This window comes from Oratosquilla oratoria, chromosome 24 (assembly GCF_046742065.1).
Source record: "Oratosquilla oratoria isolate Oo_2021 chromosome 24, ASM4674206v1, whole genome shotgun sequence".
NCBI classification, from domain to species: domain Eukaryota; kingdom Metazoa; phylum Arthropoda; class Malacostraca; order Stomatopoda; family Squillidae; genus Oratosquilla; species Oratosquilla oratoria.
The window spans coordinates 32,132,677-32,158,105 of record NC_134800.1 but is presented as its reverse complement, the minus strand read 5'-3'; the positions used below and the strand labels follow the sequence as shown (position 1 = coordinate 32,158,105).

At 40.5% G+C, this 25,429-nt stretch overlaps 1 protein-coding gene across 2 annotated transcripts in view; it reads left to right on the top strand.

The window, feature by feature from the left end:
• The window catches only part of LOC143038543 (WD repeat-containing protein 26-like), a 247,253-nt gene that overhangs the window by 95,925 nt on the left and 125,899 nt on the right, over positions 1-25,429 (top strand). For both annotated transcript variants that reach the window (XM_076207869.1, XM_076207870.1), the window contains exons 4-6: positions 7,308-7,442; positions 8,636-8,900; positions 16,789-16,914. In XM_076207869.1, coding sequence (XP_076063984.1) covers positions 7,308-7,442; positions 8,636-8,900; positions 16,789-16,914 — 526 coding nt within the window. The remainder of the gene's footprint in view (positions 1-7,307; positions 7,443-8,635; positions 8,901-16,788; positions 16,915-25,429) is intronic.

Below are 25,429 nucleotides of genomic sequence, written 5' to 3'. Positions count from 1 at the left end.
TGGATTTTTGGCTTTATAAATAAGGCCTGGCTTAAGCATAAAACCTGCAGCATTGCCACACATGATGACAGTCACACGGTCCTTGTGGGGCTTGAAGCCTGGCCTCTTCACTTCGTCCTTGAAGGCATCCTCTTCCAAAAAAGGCCTGTTTCATCCATGTTAAAAACTTGCTCAGGGAGGTAGCCTCCCTCACTGATGAGGTTAGGAAACTCTTACTCCACGTAACGACAAGCAGCATCGTTGTTAGCAGAGGAAGCCTCACCATACAGAGGCCGCATCTTTTTTTGAAATTTTTCGAACCAGCCTTTGCTGGCTGAAAAGCCTCGTCCTCGAGGAAGCGAATCGCTCCTGGCAGCAAAATAGATTCTGAGAGATACAAAGACTCACTATGAGCATAGCTCTCATTCCCTAATAATACAACTAGGTAAATACATACTCCCTCCATCCCCCATCCCCCACCCACTCCCTTCCATGCATCACAGCATCATCCATACACAACCATTCTCCACTCACCCCTATCTTCTGTCTTCTCTCTTCCTCAACAGATCATTCCCTTATTTCCCAATGCCCCTTTTACCCCATCCATCCAACTCATCCTTGGTCACCCCCTTATGCTCACTCCCTCCACCTCTGCCTTCCACACATCTGATACTAATCTTTCTTCACTCATTCTTTCCATATGTTGAAAGCATCCCAATACTCTTTCATAAACCCTATCTTCCAGCTCTTTCCACCACTCTCCTTACCTCCTCACCTCCTCATTTCCTCTTTTCTCACTGTATTCAGCCCAGTAACCCCTGCCATACTTTTCAGGCATTTCATGTCAAAAACATTTAATCTCTTCCTCTCTTAAGAACAAGAATGAAGATAGACTGTAGAGGGCTATAAGGCCTACACTAAGCAGTTCCATGTCCATGACCACCTGTCATCCCCATCCATAAAGTTGCCTGACCATTTCTTAAAACAACTGATAGGTTCACTGCTCACTGCATGGTTACTAAGTCTTCTCCATTCTTTGACCACCCTATTAGTAAACCAGCCTACTTCCTTCGTAAATCTGAATTTGTCCAATTTAACCCCTTCCATACGGTGCCGCACACGTAGGCGTCATGGACTTAGATCTCGGTGGCAGCAGCCAATGCCAGCCGTACAACGTGTCGTAAAAATACTCGCATCATAAAATATAGTCACCGCTTATATCGATCGTTCTCTCTTCACCCGTGAATTTTGATAACCATAGAAAATGCGATTACAAAAGAATTAGAAAGAATGTCATCATGGAGGGGCGACTACAATAAATATAATCAAGACGCCGATATGGCAGCCTCGCGAATACACTCGCTCCCCATGACGCCTACGTGTGCGGCACCGTATGGAAGGGGTTAAATACATTACTGTGAGTCATGCCCTGTTTTCTTAATATGATGACTTTGTTTACATCACCCTGGTTAAAGCCATTGGTCCACTTAAACACCTCTATTAGATCACCCCACATTCTACGTCTTTCCAGAGAGTGTAAGTTAAGGTGCCTAAGCTTCTTAAGAGGTAAATGTCTGAGCCCATGTATCATTTTGGTCATTCTCCTCTGTACTGATTCTAGTGTATTGAGACCAAAACTGTACTGCATAGTAAAGGATGGGTCTAATACCAGAAGGAGTTTGTTAATTGCCTCTGCCCTTCTATTTGTAACCATCCTAGCAATGAAACCTAATGCTCTGTTAGCTTATTCCTGGTACTAATGCACTGTCCTCTCTTATGTTCCTTGTTTCTGCCCCATACAATGTTTTCAGCACAATCACCCCTTCATACATGCACACACACATTAAAATACTAAAGAAAGTAAGTACAGAGGAAGATTGTGAATCATTACAGATAGACCTAGACAAAATCTGGAAATGGTGTCAAAAGTGGGAAGTAAACTTTAATATCAAGAAGTGTAGTATAATGGAGTTTGGTAAAAGTAAAAATGGAATATAGAGAAATTATAAAATTGGTGAAGAAGTAAAAAAAGTGAACTTGGAAAGAGACCTTGGGATAATAATCAGCAAAGACATCACCTGACAAACATATCAATAAAATAGCTGGAGAAATCTTCAACCTATTAAGGTTAATGAAAGTGGCATTTGACTATTTGGATGAGGAAATGATTAAAAAAATATTAGTTACTAATAAGACCAAAACTGGAGTACGCAGTAACACTGGACCCAGTACTAAAAAGAAATTAGAAAGAATAGAAAGAGCAACAACAAAGATGGCACCAACTCTCTTCAAATTAACATACGAACAAAGATTGTCCAAATTGGAACTACCAACTCTGGAACAAAGAAGAGAAAGAGGAGATCTACTGACTATAGAATAATGAAAGGAATGGAAACCCTAGATAGAGATGATTTATTAAAATGGGACAACGGAAAAACAAGAGGACACGAAAAGAAACTCAAAAAGGATAACTATAGAAGAGATCTGAAAAAGAATAGCTTCCCACACAGAGTGGTGGATACCTGGAATAGATTAAATAAGGAAACTGTGTGTGCAACACTGTTCAAGATTTTAAGAAAGAACTTGATGCTGAAAGATACAAAGACTGGTCACCATGAGCATAGCTTCTTTCCCATATAATACAACTAAGTAAATACACACGCCTCCACGCTGCAAACACCTCCGTCGTCGTCGTCGCATGACCAAGAAGAAGAGGATTTACGACGAAAAAGGAAACCTGGTTTGTATTGTAGGGGTGGGGAGTGATCGTGAGTGCCCGAAATGATATCTCTGCAGTGCTAGTCAATTGTATTAACATGGAATTAGCGAAAATGAATGAAAACAATGACTCGAAAGCCAGTCACGAACCAGAGCCAACTGGCGTCAGTCGATCGAACTGCGATGTAAACAAACCTTGTACTAACACGTGCGATGAGAAAGATTTTCCAGGATTTAGTAAGTATGAAAGCAGAAATTTAAGTCAATTATTAGAGATAGAGATATAAGCAAAAATAGGATTCAGTGGGAGAATGAAATTATGGACTTAAGAAAAGATATCATAGGATTAATAGACTGCTTAGCACAGGCGAATCATGAAATTTCTGACCCAAGAAAAACCAACTTGGATCTTACAAACGAGATTAAAGAAATGAAAAGGGATATAAATGAGTTGAAGAATGACAACGAAAAGAAGAAAACTGATAACAACAGCGAAAATTTAAAGAGAGGTGAACAATAAATTACAAGAATTGACACAAAAGATCGAAGAGAACCTAGGTGAGGAGAGTATTCAGAAAATTAAGAAGTGGAAGGAAAACATCGAAAACAAGGAAATTGCTTTTAAAGAAATAGTCAAGCAGCAAATGCAGGATAATGCAAAAGACACAATTATCCAAGTGATTAACGAAAAAGCTAACTGGGTCAGGGATACAGTAGATAGGAAAAAATGCATTGTGGTATATGGACTAAAAGAAAAACAGGGATTGGTGAGGTACATGTGAGAAAAAGAAAAAAAAGAGACAGCAGTAGAAAACCTAAATGAAATTCATGGGGGAGAAAAAGATGCACGCATAGACCTGGAAGAGACTTATAGAATTGGTCGCTATTCTAAGGATAGAAATCGACCTCTAAAGATAAAATTAAGATCACAGATGGTAGTAGAAGACATATTTAAAAAAGTAGGCAACTTGGCAATTGTACAAGATTGTACAATAAGATAAGGATAAAAAGATAAATGAATACTGAGGAATTAGAAAAAGAAAAGTCACTAAGAGAAGAAGCAAAGAAAAAAAATTGATGAGAACGGAGACAGAATGCAAAGAATTCCATTGGAGAGTAATCGACATGAGATTGAGACAATGGCGCATCAAAACGAAAAAACCAAGGACAGAAAAAAATAATGGAGAAGGAAGAAAATTAAAAGTGGCGTATACTAACATTGACAGATTAATTTCAGGTCTGAACGAACTCAATGATTATCTGTTAGAAGAAAAACCAGACATAATGGGAATTGTAGAGACTAAACTAAGAGGTGAAATACCATCCATCGTTATTGGACAAGGCCTATACAATTACTGGATGAAAAACAGGGACAAGAAACAGGGAGGGGGAATCATGTTCTTGGCCAAGAAAGACCTAAACGTGACAAAAATTGCAGAGGGCAAAGGTAATGTTGAACTGATCATGATAAAAGTCGAAGGCAAGAATATGAAAAGTAGAAAGTTTGTGGTGACCTATGTGCCCCCAAAAACGAATGCTTGGAAAGAGAACGAACATATAAAAATGCTAGAAGATACAAGAGAATCACTAAATAAGATACTAATGGATAAGGGTAATCTGGTAATTATGGGGGACTTCAATTGCAAAGAAATTTGTTGGGACAACATGACAGTGTGAGGAGGAGATGACTTGTGGGGCAACGTACTGCTAGACATGACCATGGAGTACACAATGACCCAATGGGTCATTGAAAACACAAGGTACAGAAACAATGAAGAGCCATCGAATCTAGATTTAATATTTACAACAGAACCTGAAATAGTGGACAAAGTCCAGTACAAGACACCAATTGGAAAGAGTGACCATATACTCATCGAAACTGTACTAAAGGAAGAAATAGACATGGAGAGGAACGAAAAGCATAAGAAAGGAAGATTGATGTACAACAAAACAGACTTTGCAAAACTAAAGTCATTCTTCAGGAATGCAAACTGGGAAAAATTCTATATGGAAGAGACAACAGTGGAAGAGAAATGGAATATATTGATGGATAATTACAATGAAGGGGTAAACAGGCATGTACCAAGACAAAAGCGAGAGAGTACATTAAATGTTGGTTCAACAAAAGATGCAGTGAGGCAAAAGACAGAAGGGACAAAGCTTGGAAAAGGTGGAGAAAAGACAAAAAACAAAGCAAATGGCAAATTTATATAAACTATAGAAATGAGTATGTTAATGTGAGAAGAGAGGAAAAAAGGAACCATGAGAAGGATATTATAGATAAATGCAAAGATCAACCCAAGCTATTCTATTGGTATGTGAAATGGAAATGGTGAAACTACGCCAAGGAAATATAGAATACACAGAAGAATTAGAGATGGCCGAAGTCATGAACAACCACTTTAAATCTGTCTTCACCAGAGAGAAAATACAAAATTGGGACATAGATAATAACAAGCAATCTCCCCACATGAGTGAGTTCACAACATCACAAAAAGAAATATCAGAACATCTATCAAAACTGGACGTCAGAAAATCACATGGCCCGGATGGTATTGCAAATTGGATTCTAAAGGAATGCAAAGAAGAACTAACAGACAAAATACACATCATAATAAATAGCTCACTCAAAGAAGGAAAGATACCTAATGACTGGAAAAATGCTAACATTGTACCAATATATAAAGGAGGAAACAAGGAAGAACCCACCAACTATAGGCCAGTATCACTAACAAGCACTATAGCCAAAATTTGTGAGAAAATCATGAAAAATAGATGGGTAAAACATCTGGAAGACAACAACATATTAAACCCAAGACAATTCGGGTTCAGACAAGGAAGATCATGCACCACAAACTTAATATGCTTCTACTCAAGGCTAATAGACATAGTGGAAGAAATAAATGGATGGGGTGATTGTGTGTTCCTAGACTTGCAAAAAGCCTTTGACAAAGTACCACACAGAAAACTAATAAAAAAAAACTGGAACACATAGGAGGAATACAAAGGAACCTACTAAAATGGATGGAGGACTTCCTGACTGGTAGAAAGATGAGAGTAGTGCTCAGAGAAAAATATTCAGATTGGAAAGAGGTGATCAGTGGAGTACCGCAAGGATCTGTACTGGCACCAATAATGTTTGCTATCTATATGAATGACATGGACGAGGACGTGGACTGTTACATGAGCTTCTTTGCTTACGACGCCAAACTGTTAAGGAAAGTAGAAACTGATATGGACTATGAATCACTGCAAGAAGACCTGAATAGGGTATGGAACTGGAGTCAGAAATGGGAAGTGGACTTTAATACTAAGAAGTGTAACATAATGGAGTTTGGAAAAAGCAAAAACAGAATATCAGGAAAATATACAATTGGAACCAAGGAAGTAAAGAAAGTAGGATCCGAAAAAGATTTGGGAGTAGTTATCCCTAGTGAAGAGTCCCACCTTTACCTTAAACCACTCACTTTCTCCATTTCTAATTCTAACATAAGCTGAACTACAAACCAGTGACTTTTCCCCCTTGCAAAGGAGATAGCCAAGAAACAAAGGCATAAAATTCACTCCCACCCATTCCAGTCCAACCCCCCTTCTCTGTCCCCTTATGCAGAAAAAGAGAAGATGGGGAGAAATCCCTTCAGGTGGCAGCAAACTAACATTCACACTTACTCTCTCACCCCCCTATCCCCCACCCACTCCCGGGCATCACAACATCATCCATACACAACAATTCTCCACTCATCCCTATCTTCTGTCTTTTCCCTTCCTTCCTTTACAGACATTCCCCTATTTCACAATGCCCCTTTTATCCCATCCATCCATCTTAGAATTTCTTTTGCTATCTCTTTCTCCTCTTTTTCTCTTAAGTATCTAGCCACATTGTTTTTCTTTAATACCATCCAGATCATATGCACATCCAGATCACGAGACAAGCTTTCCATAACTGACCCCCAAACCGTGTACTCTACCTAATTCCCCCAAAAATCAGTTTAACTATGAAATTTCTACTGCAATGCCCAAGAATCACATTGGAATGACAGCATTCAGGCCATGACTCAGCATTGAAACAGGATAAATAAACAGTATGCCTTGCCGCAGACTCAAAGTGCCTCACATGGAATCACCAAACAGAAGACAAAATGCCTCAGCCTATTCCGTCTTACTCTTGCCATACCCAGACAACATATCTCCTCAAGTTACTCCAATCTGGTGGTTATTGCCAGTAACATAGGAGCTATAGGTCTTCTATAAGAGAAACCTAAGGCAGTTGATTGATCAATTGAAATATCTCACTCCTGTGTGAAGGAAAGTTTTATAGGTGATTGATTTGAAAGTATTTATTGATGAAATTTGAGTGAAGAACATTTCATGTTGTAAACTAGCACTTCACGTGTTGATGTATTAAATGGGTAACAGTAATTATGTATTTTGATAACTCATAATTCATAGTGAAATTTTATTGTGAATAACTGTGAGGTTAATACACTTGTTTTTTTACAGGGATTGATAGTTTGCACATAGGATAGGTTAGTTTATTTGCAGCTAGTAAATTCTTAAACCTTTGTGACTTTTTATTAATTATTTATACTGACAATTTCATTTTGTTTCAGTTTGATGTTTATGTCAAACCCAGAAGACCTAAGAGCAGCAGCAAACTGGGCTGGCACAGGCAAGGAAAGCCGGCAATCTCTCATGGACCGCCTTCAACATTTTCTCCCACCCTCAATAATGCTGCCACCCAGCAGGTCAGCTGCTATTGTGCAACCTTATCTCTCTGAAAGCCACTCCTTGGCCAAACATATTTAACAGTTGTTAGTCAGAACAAATGTATAGAACACAATAGCATAATATTAGATTTTTCTTTGGTGGTAAAATCTGTTAATGATATGCACAAAGATTTCCTTTTTTCCCTCATTCCCTCCTTTCACTTATCTCATCCCTTCCTCCATCCCCTCCCTTCCCTTGTCCCCTCCCTTCCCTTGTCCCCTCCCTTCCCCCATCCTCTCCCTTCCACCATCCCCTCCCTTCCATCATCCCCTCCCTTCCCCCATCCTCTCCCTTCCCCCATCCTCTCCCTTCCCCCATCCTCTTCCTTTCCCCATCTTCTCCCTTCCTTTATCCTTTCCCATCTCCCATCCTCTGCTTTCCCTAATCCTCCCCTAACCCTTTTCTGTTACCATCCTCCATCTTTGCCCTCCTCTCTCCTTGCTATCCATTACTCTCTCTTCCCTGTATGGAACGAATGACAGGCACCTGTTTCTAGTGGTCCAACAAGATGGACTGCAGAAAGACATATCTCCTTGCTGCTAATTTTCAAAACCTATTAACCCCCCTCTCCTCTATCTGGATGTGCAGCCCTGAGGGGCTGACACTAGGTCTCTGAACTGGGCCCAAGATCTCTTAATCAACTGCAACAATATTTCTTCCACCTTTTCACATATAAAGATTTGATAACTAGTGATTTGTTCCCTCCAATTACTTAAAGCAAGTGACAGAAGTAGTCCTATATTAATAAAACATGGATGACAGTCCAAAGATGTCCTCAAAAGATTTGTGGAGGCCCCAAGTACCATTACTACTGGGGCTACAGGTTTCCAGTAAGTCAAGCTTGAAGTAACAATTATTCCCTTTGTTATGCTTTCCCAGTCCCTCCTTTACTGCCCTCCGCTGTATTCTTCACCCACCCCGTAACCTTCTGAGCTCTGTTTTCCATGTGACATGACCTTGAAATGCATTTTCTCTGAACATTTCTGCAGCCTTCCCTCCCTACCCAAGTCTCTCCCCCACCCTATAAAAGTCTCCCCACCTATCCAAGTCACCTTCTTCTGAAAGGCTAGTATAAATTACCACATCACGGCCCCTTTTTCCCTTCTCTACCCTGCCCAGGTTGTCCAAACAGTCACAGGTGGAATACCATGATCATTCTTGTTTGTTGCAGATTGGAGACACTCATTATGCAGGCAGTTGACCACCAGCGTGCCAACTGTTCATATCACAATACGAAGAGTGACACTAATATTTTAGGCTCCAGTGGTTCACTTCTGACAGACCACATGTGCTCCAGAAAAGCATTCCCATGCACGACAGTTCAGGTTCTCACTGAACACTGTGATGAGGTTTGGGTAGCCAAGTTTAGTCCAGATGGAACCAAGTTAGCAACAGGTTCCAAGGACTCCACAGTTATCATTTGGGATGTTGATCCAGTAAGTAGAAACCGTTTTCCTTGTATCCATCCTATGGTTTCCAATTTTCCTAATAATTTTTTGTGTGGTACTCTATCAAAAGCTTTTTGTAAATCTAGGAAAGCACAATCAGCCCATCCATCCCTTTCTTGTATTACATCTATTAGTCTTGAATAGAAACAGATCAAAGTTGTGGCACATGATAACTTTTTCACAAATTTTGGCAAATGTACTTGTAAGGGAGACTGGTCTGTAATTTGTTGGGACTTCCTTGTTTCCCCTTTTATGTATTGGTATGATATTGGCATTTTTCCAGTCTTCCAGTATTTTTCCTTCTTTGAGTGAGCAGCTTATTACCTTATATTTTATCTATTAGTTCATTTTTACATTCTTTTAGTATCCAATTTGCAATTCCACCTGGGCCGTGCAATTTCCTGACATCAAGGTTCATTATTTGGTCTATTATTTCTTTTCTTTAACATTTTCTTAGCACTTTCTCTCATAGGGGGATCTCACTTCACTCTTTTCATCCTAATGTTGTATATTTTCTCTAGTTAACACAGACTTGAAGTGTTTGTTCCTGAATTAAGCCATTTCTATATCCTGTGTATTCTATATTCCCTTGGCCTAATTTTACTAATTCTTGTTTGTTTTTTAGTTTCCTGTTTCCTTACATTATTCTATTAAGTCTTTATCATAGTTTCTTTTTTCCTCCCTGCATACAATACATATACCAAAGGCTTTTTCCCCCTTACAAGGGAGGTAGCCAAAAAGAAAGAGGCATAAAACCATTCCCACCCATTCCATCCCGAAATACACTCCACTCCCCTCCACCCTCCACCCTTCCTCTTATCTTGGCACCTGGGTGATGGGTCATCCCTGCATCTTGTCCACTGCCCTGGGTCAGAGGCAGTGTCGCAAGACACAGCACATCCACAGCAAGGCTGCTTCATTAAATTGGTGACCCATCCCCCTCTCTGTCCCCTCATGCAGAAAAGGAGAAGACAGGGAGAAACCCTTTGGGCTGTGTCAAATTTTTCTCACACATACTATCTCAACCCCCATCCTCCCACCCATTCCACCTCATACATCACATCATCCATATACAACCATTCTCCATTCACCGCTGTCTTCTGTCCTCTCCCATCCTTCCTCAACAGACATTACCCTCTTCCCCAAAGCCCCATTCACCCCATCCATCCATCTAATCCTAGGTCACCCCCTCATGTTCACTCCCTCCACATCTGCCTTCCATACCTCTTTTACTAGTCTTTCTTCACTAATTCTTTCCATGTGTCCAAACCATCCCAGTACTTTTTCATCCACCCTATCTCCCAACTCCCTTACCATCCCTGTTCTCCTCCTCACCTCCTTCTCTCTTCCTCTCTTATGTTCCATATTTCTGCTCCATACAGTCCTGTTGGCACAATCACTCCTTCAAACAATCTCCTCTTAGCCTCCATTCCCGAATGTCTATTCCTCATTACACTTTTTAATCCACCAAGGCATTTACTCGCTTCTCTCAATCTACATTCTACCTCCATCTCCACTCCACCCTTTCCTGCCACATTTGCACTCAAGTATCTAAAACTATCCACTTCCTCCAGTCGCTCTCCCTTAATGCTCACTTCCAGTCTACTGCCACTTTCACCCCTCGTACATCTCATCACCTTACTTTTACCCACATTTATCTTCAACTTTCTCCCAAACTCTGTCACCAACTTCCTCAATCCCTCCTCTGATCCTGCTATAAGTGCAGTGTCGTCTACAAACAACAGCTGGCTCACCTCCCACTTTTCTCAATTTTCTTTAAACATCTCCAATCCCTAACCCACCACCCTTACATTTACCTCTCACACCACCCCATCCATGTATAAGTTGAACAGCCAGAGGGACAGAACACATCCCTGATGAAGTACCACCTTTACCTTGAACCACTCACTCTCTCCATTTCTAAGCCTGACACATGCTCTATTACTCTCGTAAAAACTCTTAACAGCTCCTAGAAGCTTTCCTCCTATCCCGTATATCTGCAATACCTCCCACAGTGCCTTTCTGTCTACCTTGTCATAAGCCTTTTCCAGAACCATAAAAGCCCCAAAAACATCATTACCTTTTCCAATAGTTGTCTCACATATGTCTTACCACAAAAATCTGATCTACACAACCTCTACCTGTCCTAAATCCACACTGTTCCTCGCCAATTACTCCCTATTTTCCTCTCATAATCCTCTCAATCAAGATCCTCCCATAAGCCTTTCCAACTACATTTAACAAGCTAACCCCTCTGAAACTACTACATCCACATTTGTCCCCTTTTCCCTTGTAAAGTGGAACTATACAGGCACTCCTCCAGTCCTCCGGCACTCTACCCTCTCTCCAGCAAACATTAAATAACCTCACCAACCAGTCCACCATCACTGTACCTCCTTTTTTTTTAGACATTCTGCATGGCATCCATCCAGACCCGGTGCCTTACCTGCTTTCATCTTCCTAACTGCCTTTACTTCATCCTTCCTTATTTCTCCATTTTCCTCACTCATCATGGTCATTTTGGTAGCACTTCCCTGCATACTTTTACATATTCCTTAGATTGATATATATTTGCCACTTTCCTTTTTTTTTTTTCCTCTCCACGTTTTCTAAGCTTTATCTCTTCTATGTTTTGCCTCACTGCACCTGTTAAACCAGCACTTAATATACACCTTTTACTGTTTTTGTCTTGGTAAATATTTGTCCACTCCTTCATTATAGATTTCCTTCAAAATCATCCATTTCTCTTCTACTTGTGTCTCTTTATTGTAGAATTTTTCCCATCTCCCTTTTTTGAAAGAAATTTATAAGTTTCCCAGATTCTGTTTTGTTATACATCAGTCTTTCTCTCCATATATATTTCCTATAGTTCAAACTCAAGTAGTATGTGATCATTCTTCCCAATTGGTGCCTTGTATTCAATTTTATCCACAATTTCAGGCTCTGCTGTAAATATTAAATCTAATGTCAACAATTCTTCATTATTTCTATATCTGGTATTAATTTTTACCCATTGTGTCATTGTATGTTTTATAGTTATATCAAGTAATGTATTTCCCCAAAGGTTCTCTCCACCTTTCAGTATCATCTCTTCCCAACATATTCCTTTGCAGTTAAAATCTTCCATAAGTACTATATTTCCTCCATCCTTCAGCATCTCGTTTAATGAATGACTTGTATATTCTAACATTTTAGAATAATTGCTCTCTTTCCAAAAACCTATTTTTGGGGGCACATAAAATTGACACAAACAATATACTTTTCATGTTATTTTCAACTCTTATCATGATCATTTCCACACTGTTTTCTCCATCTGTAACCTTCATCATATTCAAGTTTTTCATAGTCAAAAACATAACTCCTCTTCCCTGTTTTTCCTCTCTATTTTTCATCCAGTAATTATATAATCCTTGTCAAACACTATTCAGTGGTAGTGGACCCCTTAACCCCTTCCATACGGTGCCGCACATGTAGGCGTCATGGACTTAGATCTCGGTGGCAGCATCCAATGCCAGCCGTACGACGTGTCGTAATAATACTCGCATCATAAAATATAGTCACCGCTTATATCGATCGTTCTCTCTTCACCCGTGAATTTTGATAACCATAGAAAATGCGATTACAAAAGAATTAGAAAGAATGTCATTATGGAGGGGCGACTACAATAAATATAATCAAGACGCCGATATGGCAGCCTCGCGAATACACTCGCTCCCCATGACGCCTACGTGTGCGGCACCGTATGGAAGGGGTTAATTTCATCTCCACAATTCCCATTATATCTTTTTTTTCTTCTGACAGATAATCATTTAGTTCATTTAATCCTTAGATCAAACCATTTATACTAGTATAAGTCACTTTTAATTTTTTCCTTCTCTATCTTGTTCTCTGTTCCATTCGTTTGTTTCATGAATATACCCCATCTGGGGTATTGGCTGCATATTGTGGCAAAGTAGCATGCAGTTGATACTTTGGGGTCTATATGGGGTGCCCATACGGACCAGAGCCACACATCATTTTGTCTGTGAGAGAGTAAGACTGTTCATAGAGAAATGATGACACTTTTATTATACTACAACTGTCCCTCCTTTATGCTTTCCCCCAACCCCTTGTTACTGTCCTGTACCATTTCTCTGAATATTCATTTCCTTTTTTTGCCTACCCTGTAGTGGGGGAAAAGAATGCTGCCACCAAGTCTTCCTACTTGAGTCGTAAGAGGCAACAAGAAATGGGATGGGGGATAGGATTAGGAGTCCTACCTGTAGCCCCAAAGGGGACATTCCTAAAAAAAAGTGAAGGCATAAGAGGGTCTAAGAGTTTTCCAACCAGTACCCTAAGGTTTGGGTCTTTTAACATGCATGGATATGGTACAAATGAGAGTATAAGGGAAGAGATAGGCAGTATGTTTGTGAGAAGAAAGATAGATGTGCTGGCTTTGAGTGAAACTAAATTGAAAGGGAGGGGCAAGTGTGAGTTTGGGAGTGTAGCTGGGAGGTTCTCAGGAGTGAAGAGGGGACAAGAGAGAGAAGGGGTGGCTATACTAGTAAGTGAAGAGATAGGTAAGCATGTAGTGGAGTGGAAGGAGGTTTCTTCAAGGTTGATGTGGGTGAAGGTGAAGCTGGGAAGGGAGATGTGGGTTTTTGTAAGTGCGTATGGGCCTGGTAATGAGAAGAGAATAGAGGAAAGGGAGGCTTTTTTGGTAGATATAAATGAATGCATAGAGGGATTAGGGAGAAATGTCAATGTAGTTGTATTGGGAGACCTTAATGCTAGGGTAGGAAATGAACCAATAGACAGAGTGATTGGGAAGTATGGAGTTCCAGGTAAAAATCATAGTGGAGAATTGATGGTGGAGATGTGTCTTGAAAGAGAGTTGATGATAGCAAATACATTGTTGAAAGTCAAGCATAAGTACACATGGGAGAGGGTGGTGGATGGAAGGGTGGTAGATAGAGTGTTAATGGACTATATAGTGGTGATCAGGAGTATGGTAGGAAAAGTTAGGGATGTACATGTTCTAAGGGGAGAGAGTGGAGGAATATCAGATCATTTTCTGGTGGAAGGTAAATTGAGAGTGGAGAATAGTAGGAGAAAGAGGAAAAGGGCAGAAGGTAGCAAGGTACTTAGAGTGAACTGCTTAAATGAGAAAGAAAAGGAGAGGGAGTATAAGAAGAAGCTGAGAGAGGAGTGGGAGGGAGTGAAGGAATGAGTAGAACCAGGAGTGGAGGAGGAATGGGGATGGTTCAAGGAGGGAGTCATAAGGTGTGCAAAGATGGTGTGTGGAACAAGGAGGGTGGGAGAAAATAGAAGGAAGGGTAGTGAGTGGTGGGATGAGGAAGCAAAGAAGGGTGTAGAAGAGAAAAAGCAGGCATTCATAGATTGGCTACAAATTAGGATGAGGGAATCGTATGAGAGGTACAAAATAAAGAGAAGGGAAGTTAAGCATAAGATAAAGGAAGCAAAGAGGAGAGCAGATGTGAAATGGGGTAAGAGTATGACAGAAAATTTTGAAAGTAATAAAAAGATGTTTTGGAAAGAAATTAAAAGAGGAAGAGGAGGCAAATCAAGTAAAGAAGAAAAGGTAAAAGGTGCAGATGGAGAGATGTTAATGTAAGAGAAGGCAGTGAGAGGAAGGTGGGCAGAGTATTTTAGGGAGTGCTAAATGTGCTAAGATGAGAGGGAGGGTGGAGGGTTGTGGAGTGTATTCAGGGATGGAATGGGTGGGAATGATTTATGCCTTTTCCTTTTTGGCTACCTCCCTAGTAAGGAGGAAAAAGCCTTGGTACATGTATGTATGCTAAGTGTGAAAGAGGATAGGGAGGGAAAGGTAGTTGCAGAGGGAAGTGCTAAGAAAATGAGAGTGATGAGTGAGGAAAATGTAGGAGAAATAGGGAAAGATGAAGTGAAAGCAGCTGTTAAGATGATGAGAGCAGGTAAGGCACCTGGGTTGGATGGATGCCATGCAGAATGTCTGAAGAAAGAAGGTACAGTTATGATGGACTGGCTGGTGAGGTTATTTAATTTTTGTTTAAGAGAGGTAGAGTGTTGGAGGACTGGAGGAGTGCCTTTATAGTTCCACTTTACAAGGGAAAGGGGGACAAGTGTGAGTGTAGTAGTTTCAGAGGGATCAGCTTGTTGAGTGTAGTTGGGAAGGCTTATAAGATCTTGATTGAGAGGATTAGGAGAGGAACAGAGGGAGTAATTAGTGAGGAACAGTGTGGTTTTAGGACAGGTAGAGGTTGTGTAGATCAGATTTTTGTGATAAGAGAGATATGTGAAAAAGCTATAGGAAAAGGTAAGGATGTTTTTTTGGGCTTTTATGGATTTGGAAAAGGCTTGCAACAGGGTAGACATGAAGGCACTGTGGGAGGTATTGCAGACATATGGGATAGGAGGAAAGCTGTTAAGAGCAGTCAAGAGTTTTTACGAGAGTAGTAGAGCTTGTGTTAGGATTAGAAATGGAGAGAGTGAATGGTTTGAGGTAAAAAGCGGGACTTTGTCAGGAATGTGTTATGTTGCCCAGGCTGTTCAATCTATACATGGATGGGGTGGTGCGAGAGGTGAATTCAAGGGTAGTGGGTCAGGGGTTGGAGATGGTTAAAGACAATGGAGAAAAGTGGGAAATAAGCCAATTGTTGTTACTTGGGTGCGAATGTGGCAGGAAAGGGAGGAGTGGAGGTGGAGGTAGAATGTATATTGAGAGAAGTGAGTAAATGCCTTGGTGGATTAAAAAGTGTAATGAGAAATAGACATCTGGGAATGGATGCTAAGAGGAGGTTATATGAAGGAATGATTGTGCCAACAGCATTGTACGGGGCAGAAACATGGAACATAAGAGAGGAAGAGAGAGTTTGAATGTGTTTGAGATGAAATGTCTGAGAAGTATGATAGGGGTTACTAGACTAGATAGAGTGAGAATTGAGGAGGTGAGGAAGAGAACAGGGGTGGAAAGGGAGGTGGGAGATAGGGTTGATGAAAGAGTATTGGGATGTTTTGGACGCATGGAAAGAATAAGTGAAGAAAGATTAGTAAAAGAGATGTGGAAGGCAGAGGTGGAAGGAGTGAATATGAGGGGGTGTCCAAGGATGAGATGGATGGATGGGGTAAAAGGGGCATTACGAAAGAGAGGTCTGTTGAGGAAGGATGTGAGAGGACAGAAGATAGGGGTGAATGGAAAAAGGTTGTGTATGGATGATGTGATGCATGAGGGGGAATGGGTGGGTGATGGGGGGGGGTGAGGAATTATGTATGAGAAATGATTTGACGCAGCCCAAAGGGATTTCTCCCCTTCTCCATTTTTTCATGAGGGGATGGAAAGGGGGGGTCGCCGAATTAATGAAGCAGCCGTGCTGTGGATGTGCTGTGTTTTGCAACACTGCCTCTGACCCAGGGCAGTGGATAGGATGCAGGGATGACCTGTCATCCAGGTGGTGCCAAGATGAGAGGGAGGGAGGAGGATGGAGGTGAGTGGAGTGTGTAAGGGATGGAATAGGTAGGAATGGTTTTTATGCCTTTTTCCTTTTGGCTACCCCCCTTGTAATGGGGAAAAATGCCTTTGGTATATGTATGTACCATTTTCCAAGCCTCGTGTCTAGTACTCTCCAATAAAACTTTTTCTTTTCAGTCTCCGTTCTTGTTTTTTCTTTAGCTTCACTTCTTAGTGTCTTCTTTTTCCTCGTTCATTTTTTTTTTTTTTTTTTTTTTATCCATACACTTTTATAGTTTTTACTATTTGCCAGCCTTCCTGCTTTTGCTATACTTCTTCTGCTACCATGTGTGTGTGTGCATATTTGTTTTGTTGTGTGACCTCTTTATATCAGTTTTGTCAATTTGAGATTCATATGCCATTTGTAATTTCTTTTCACAACTATTTCAGGAAACTGTTACGATATCACGGCGATTTACTCTGGAAGGCCATGCTTATGGTGTTGTTAACCTGGCCTGGAGCCCCAACAGCACAAAGCTCATTGTGTGCCTGCAGGAGGAAGCTGCTGAACTTGTGGTTAGTTCATCTCTGAATTAAAAGACACTATATGTTCTCTAACAAAATTATATTACCTTCCTTAATACTGTTATCATTAAGGAAGGATGAAGCCTATTTTTTGTCTGGGGTGAGCTATGTTACTGTTGAGTTCCAGGATGAGGCTTCCATTCTGTTACTTCTGAGCCATTATTCTGGTTTGTTCATGTAGACGCTGGTATTCTTGGCTGCAATTTTGTATTTGCTATGCTGGATTATTATTGTCAGGTCATCTGCATATGAAAGTACATTGGTGTTAATTTCTGATTCTGGGATTGGGAAATAGCTTGTGAAGAGATTGAATAGGATAGGTGAAAGAATTGCACTATGAGGAACTCCATTGTATAGTGTTTTTGTTTCCATAATTTGGTTATGAGTGTGTCTTAATAAATAACCTTTTTGGATAGTGTGTCTAGGGACCTTGTCATATGCCTTTTTGGATAGTGTGTCTAGGGATCTTGTCATATGCCTTTTTGGATAGTGTGTCTAGGGACCTTGTCATATGCTTTACTTATAACATTAGCTACCATAACCATTCTTTTCTGTGGGACTTTCTTGTTGAATCCTTCTATCACTTGTTGTGAAAGGTTTGTGAGTAGTGGGCCAATGGAGTGGACCTTTTTGAATCTGTTTTGGTTAGGGAAAAGGTAATCTTGTTTTGATTCGTGATAGTATCAGTCTTTCCATCACCTTGGATATTGTGGATAGTGATGAGATTGGTCTGTATGATGCAGTATTTTCAGGAAATTTGTTTGGCTTTAATATGAAAATTATGTTCACTCTTTTCCAGATGGTTTGAATTTTGTTGTATAACAAGTAGCTGATGTATGTTCGGAATTTTGTATGGGCCTTCAGCAATGGAGTTTTTAAATTTCTTTAGTGTCCCTTCTACATCTGCATACATAAACATACCAAGGCTTTTACCCCCTTACAAGGGAGGTAGCCAAAAAGAAATAGGCATAAAAACTATTCCCACCCATTCCATCCCTAAAAACACTCCACTCCCCACCACCCTCCCTCTTGTCTTGGCACCTCCTGGATGACAGGTCATCCCTGCACCTTGTCCACTGCCCTGGGTCAGAGGCAGTGTTGCAAGACACAGCACATCCACAGCAAAGCTGCTTCATTAAATCGGCGACCCCCATCTCCATCCCCCCATACGGAAAAGGAGAAGACGGGGAGAAATCCCTTCGGGCTGTGTCAAATTTTTCTCACACATACTACCTCACCCCCAATCCCCCCAACCATTCTACCTCATGCATCACAACACCATTCATATACAACCATTCTCCATTCACCCCTATCTTCTGTCCTCTCCAGTCCTTCCTCAACATACATTCCCCTCTTCCCCAAAGCCCCTTTCACCCCATACCTCTTTTACTAGTCTTCACTCATTCTTTCCATGTGTCCAAACCATCCTAATACTCTTTCATCAATCCTATCTCCCAACTCCCTTTCCACCCCTGTTCTCCTCCTCACCTCCTCATTTCTCAACCATCCTAATACTCTTTCATCAATCCTATCTCCCAACTCCCTTTCCACCCCTGTTGTCCTCCTCAACTCCTCATTTCTCACTCTATCCAGCCTATTAAACCCCATCATACTTCTCAGACACCTCATCTCAAACACATTCAAACTCCTTCTTTCTTCCTCTCTTATGTTCCATGTTTCTGCCCCATACAGTGCTGTTGGCACAATCACTCCTTCATACAGTCTCCTCTTAGCATCCATTCCCAAATGTCTATTCCTCATTACACTTTTTAATCCACCAAGGCATTTACTCGCTTCTCTCAATCTACATTCTACCCCCACCTCCACTCCACCCTTTCCTGCCACATTTGTACCCAAGTATCTAAAACTATCCACTTCCTCCAGTTGCTCACCCTTAATGCTCACTTCCAGTCTGCTTCCACTTTCACCCCTTGTACATCTCATCACCTTACTTTTACCCACATTTACCTTCAACTTTCTTCTATCACACACTCTCCCAAACTCTGTCACCAACTTCCTCAATCATTCCTCTGATCCTGCCACAAGCGCAGTGTTGTCCACAAAAAACAGCTGGCTCGCCTCCCACTTTTCTCCATTTTCTTTAAACATCTTCAATCCCTGTCCCATCACCCTTGCATTTACCTCTCATACCACCCCATCCATGTATAAGTTGAACAGCCAGGGTGACACAACACATCCCTGACGAAGTCCCACTTTTACCTTGAACCACTCACTCTCTCCATTTCTAATCCTGACACATGCTTCACTACTCTCGTAAAAACTCCTGACAGCTCCTAGAAGCTTTCCTCCTATCCCGTATAGCTGCAATACCTCCCACAATGCCTTTCTTTCCACCCTGTCATAAGTCTTTTCCAGATCCATAAAAGCCCAAAAAGCATTCTTACCTTTTCCTATAGCTTTCTCACATATGTCTTGCCACAAAGATCTGATCTACACAACCTCTACCCCTCCTAAATCCACACTGTTCCTCACCAATTACTCCCTCTGTTCCTCTCCTAATCCTCTCAATCAAGATCCTCCCATAAGCCTTCCCAACTACACTTAACCTCTTCACTCCGGGCCCAAATCTTGCGGGCAGCATTAGCTGTCAGACGTACGATGTGTCATAATAATACTCGCATCATAAAATATAGTCACCGCTTATATCGATTGTTCTCTCTTTCACCCGTGAATTTTGATAACCATAGAAAATGTGATGAAGACAGTTTAGAGAGTATGTCATTATGCAGGGGCAACTACAATAAATATAATCAAGACGCCGATATGGCAGCCTCGCCTAAGTATGCGGCACCGTATGGAAGGGGTTAACAAGCTAATCCCTCTGAAACTACTACACTCACACTTGTCCCCTTTTCCCTTGTAAAGTGGAACTATACAGGCACTCCTCCAGTCCTCCGACACTCTATCCTCTCTCCAGCAAACATTAAAGAACCTCACCAGCCAGTCCACCATTACTGTACCTCCTTTTTTAGACATTCTGCATGGCATCCATCCAGACCTGGTGCTTTACCTGCTCTTATCATCTTAACAACTGCCTTCACTTCATCCTTCCTTATTTCTCTTCCATTTTCTTAGCATTTCCCACTGCAACTATCTTTCCCTCCCTATCCTCCTTCACATTTAGCAACTCCCTAAAATACTCTTCCCATCTTCCCCATACTGCCTTCTCTTCCATTATCATCTCTCCATCTGCACCTTTTACCTTTTCTTCTCTACTTGATTCGCCTCCTCTTCCTCTCTTAATTTTTTCCAAAACATCTCTCATACTCTTACCCCATTTCACATCTGCTCTCATCTTTGCCTCCTTTACCATTTGCTTTACTTCTTTTTTCTTTTCTTTGTACCTCTTGTATGACTCCCTTGTCCTATTTTGTAATCAATCTGTGAAAGCTCGCTTCTTCTGTTCCACAACCTTCTTTGTTTCCTCATCCCACCATTCACTACCCTTCCTTCTATTTCCTCCTGTCCTTCTTGTTCCACACACCATCCTTGCACACTTCGTGACTCCCTCCTTGAACCATCCCCATTCCTCCACTCCTAGTTCTACTCTATCCTTCACTCCCTCCCACTCCTCTCCCAGCTTCTTCTTGTACTCCTTCTCCTTTTCCTTTTCATTTAGCGAGTTCACTCTAAGCACCTCCCTATCTTTTGTTCTTTTCCTCTTTTTCCATCTGTCCTCCACTCTCAACTTACCTTCCAACAAAAAATGATCTGATATTCCCCCACTTTCTCCCCTTAACACATGTACATCCTTAACTCTTCCTATTATACTCCTATCTACCACTACATAGTCCATTACCACTCTATCTACCACCCTTCCATCCATCACCCTCGACCATGTGTACTTATGCTTGACTTTCTTCCAAAACACTGTATTTGCTATCATGAACTCTTTCTAGACACATCTCCACCATCAACTCTCCACTACAATTCTTTCCTGGAACTCCACATTTCCCAACCACTCCGTCAATTGGTTCATTTCCTACCCTAGCATTAAGGTCTCCCAGTACTACTACATTGTCATTCCTCCCTAATCCCTCTATGCACTCATTTATATCTCCAAAAAGCCTCCCTTTCTTCTACACTCTTTTCACTACCAGTCCCATATGCACTTACAAAAACCCACATCTCCTTTCCCAGTTTCACCTTCATCCACATTATCCTTGAGGAAACCTCCTTCCACTCCAATACACGTTTACCTATCTCTTTACTTACTAGTATAGCCACCCCTTCTCTCCCTTGCCCTCTCTTCACTCCTGATAACCTGATAACCTGCCAGTTAAACTCCCAAACTCATACTCACCCTTCCCTTTCAACTTAAATTCACTCAAAGCCAACACATCCATAATTCTTCTCACAAACATACTACCTATCTCTTCCCTTTTACTCACATCTGTACCACATCCATACACATTAAAAGACCCAAACCTTATGGTGCTGTTTGGAAAACTAGACCCTCTTATGCCTTTACTTCTCCCTGTGGGACTACAGGGAGAAGGATGCCTGGTCCCAATCCCCGTCCCGTTTTTTCGCCTCTTATGATCCAAGTGGGAATACTTGGTGGCAGTATTCTTTTCCCCCACCACAGGGTAGGCAAAACTAGGAAATGAAATTCAGAGAAATGGTACATATAGTGATCATTCCAAAATATTGGAAGACACAAAGAATGCACTGATTTATTGAAAGGAGGAAACATAATTATTCTTAACTCGAATACTTAATTACTTAATTACTTAATTAATTAAACTTAATTATTCTTAACTCGAAGGAAATATGTTGGGAAGAAATGACATTGAAAGGTGGAGAAGACCTTTGGGGAAACATACTACTGGATATGACCATTGAATACACAATGACTCAATGGGTAAAGGAAAATACCAGATATAGAAACAATGAGGAACCATCAAGACTAGATTTAATATTTATGTCAGAGCCTGAAATTGTGGATAAAATGGAATAAAAAACACCAATTGGGAAGAATGACCACATACTAATAGAGTTCAAACTAAAAGAACAAATTGATCTGAGAAGAAATGAGAAACATAGAAAAGGAAGACTAATGTACAATAAAACTGATTTTGAGAAACTCAGAAAATTCTTTAAAAATGCAAATTGGGAAAGATTCTTAAATGAAGTGCTGGTACAGCAAAAAATGTAGTGAGACCAAAGACAGAAGAGACACAGCTTGGAAAAGATGGAAAAAAAGATAAAAGACGAGTAAGTGGTAAATATAAAACTAAGAAATGAATACACCTTAAACATTTTAAATCTGTATTCACAATTGAAAGTACACAAATCTGGGAGGAAATACAGAGAAAGATCCCTTGCAATGAAAGAAGTAACTGTGACACTGAAGTAAATTAGGGACCAAATAAAAAACCTCGATGTCAGAAAATCACATGGTCTGGATGGAATTGCAAATTGGATATTTAAAGAATGCATCGATGAACTAACAGACAAAATATACAAGATAATTGATTACTTACTCAAAGAAGAAAAGGTACCACAGGATTGGAAAAATGCAAATATTGTACCAATATATAGAGGAGGGAACAAGGAAAATCCAACTAACCATAGTCCAGTCTCCCTTACAAGCACAATAGCAAAAATATATGAACAGGTGATCAAAAGTAGATGTATTAAATACCTGGAAGAAAATAATATACTAAATCCAACACAATTTGGATTTAGACAAGGAAGAGCATGTGCCACTAACTTGATTTGCTTCTACTCAAGACTAATAGAAATAATGCAAGAAAGGGATGGATGGGTGGATTGTGCTTTCCTAGATCTACAAAAAGTATTTGATAAAGTACCACATAAAAAGCGATTAAGAAAAATTGAATCAATAGCTGGTATTCAAGGAAAGTTATTGGAATGGCTGAAAGATTTCTTGACTGGGAGAAAAATGAGGGTGGTTCTTAGAGACAAATACTCGACCTGGGAAGTCTTGATAAGTGGAGTCCCACAAGGTTCGGTATTGTTAAAAAAAAAAGGAAAATATAGGGATACAAGGCAACCTGCTAAACTGGATGGAGGACTTCCTGAATGGTAGAAAGATGAAAGTAGTAGTACTCAGAGAAAAATATTCAGATTGGAAGGTGATTAGTGGAGTTCCACAAGGATCTCTATTTGTTCCAATAATGTTTGCTATTTATGTGAATGACATGGATGATGTGGAATATTACATGAGCTTCTTTGCAGACGATGCTAAATTGTTGAAACGGATTGTGAATCACTACAGAAAGACCTGAATAAGATTTGGAAGTAGAGTCAGAAATGGAAACTGGACTTCAACATTAAGAAGTGTAGCATAATGGAGTTCGGAAGAAGTAAAAATAGATATCATGACAGTATAAAATTGGAACTAAGTAGGTAAAGAAAGTGGGATTTGTAAAAGATCTGGGAGTAATTATCTCAAATGACTTGCCCTCTGATAAATAAACAAAATAAACAAGACTGATAAGGCCTAGACTAGAATGTATGGCGACATTGTGGTCACCTAGTACCAAAGAGAATATAAAGAAAATGGAAAGAACAGCACTTTCAAACTTGTCATATGAAGAGACTAGCTAAATTGGAGTTACCATCTTTGGAGCAAAGAAGAGAGGCAACCTACTGACCATTGATAGAATTATGAAGGGCACAGAAATACTCGATAGAGAGGACTTGTTAAATTGGGACAAAAGAAACACGAGGACATGGAAAGAAACTCAAAAAAGATAGTTAAAGAAGAGATCTGAAGAAGAACAGTTTTCCACACAGAGTGGTGGACACTTGGAACAAACTGGACAAAACAATAGTGTGTGCAAAAACCATTCACAAATTTAAGAGAAAAATAGACACTGGGAGATACAAAGGCAGGACACCATGAGCATAGCTCCTCTTCCTGTAAAATACAACTAGGTTAATATTAAAAAAAGTAAGTACAGGGGAAGACTGTGAATCACTTCAGAAAGACCTGGATAAAGTCTGGAAATGGAATCAGTAGTGGGAAGTGAATTTCAACATCAAGAAATGTAGTATAATGGAGTTTGGAAAAAGTAGAAATAGAATATTGGAGCAATATGAAATTGGTACAAAGGAAGTTTAAAAAGCTCAGAAAGGGACCTAGCAGTAATTATCAGCAAACACGTGTCACCAGACAAACGTATCAATAAAGTAGTCGGAGAAACCTTAAATTTACTAAGATCAATGAAAGATGGCCTTTGATTACTTGGATGAGGAAATGGTAAAGAAAATATTAGTTACACTGATATGACCAACATTAGATTATGCTGTGACACTACGGAGGAAATGACTTACAACAACTTAGAATTAATGGAAAATAGACCAAGAGAAAGAGAAGGTAAGTTTTAAAGAAATAATTCATTAACAATTATAGGAGAATGCCAAAGATGCAGTTCTTAAAGTAATTAAGGAAAAAGAAAATGTAGGAAGAAAAACAGTTAAAAAAAAAAAAAGTGTACTATATATGGCCTAAAGGAAAAACATAAATTGGTTCCTGAGAGATAAGGAAGAGAAAGAATTGGCAGGAAAATTTCGAGAAGTACAAGATGAAGAGCAAGAATTAGGAAAGGAAATAGAGAAAGTGCACAGAGTGGGTAAATATGTAGAAGGAAATGTCAGCCCCTTAAGATCAAATTAAGGTCACAAATGATAATGGAAGAAATTTGAGCAAAAAGGGGAAAATTAGCAAAAGCCAAAAAAGCAATAGGAGATACATATACCAAAGGCTTTTCCCCCCTTACACAGGGGTTAGCCAAAAAGAAAAAGGCATAGAAATCACTCCCACCCATTTCATTTCCCATATATTCCACTCCCCTCCACCCTCCTTCCTATCTTGGCACCTTCTGGATGACGGGTCATCCCTGCATCCTGTCCACTGCCCTGGGTCAGAAGAAGTGTTGCAAGACACAGCACATCCACAGCAAGGCCGCTTCATAAATTTGGCGACCCCCCCCCCCCTCTCCATCCCCTCATGCAGGAAAGGAGAAGACGGGGAGAAATCCCTTCGGGCTGTGTCAAAATTTTTCTCATACATACTTCCTCCCCCCCATCCCCCACCCACTCCCCCTCATGCATCACAGCCTCATCTATACACAACCCTTTTCCATTCACCCCTATCTTCTGTCCTCTCCCATCCTTCCTCTACAGACATTCCTCTCTTTTGTAAAGCCCCTTTCACCCCATCCATCCATCTCATCCTAGGACGCCCCCTCATATTCACTCCTTCCACCTCCGCCTTCCACACTTCTTTTACTAATCTTTCTTCACTCATTTTTTCCATGTGTCCAAACCACTTCCTCCAGTTTTTCACCCTTAATGCTCACTTCCAACCCACTGTCACTCTCTCCCCTTGTACATCTCATCACCTTACTTTTCCCCACATTTATCTTCAGCTTCCTTCTTTCACACACCTCAAACTCTGTCACTAACTTCCTCAATCCCTCCTCTGATCCTGCTATAAGCACAGTGTCATCGG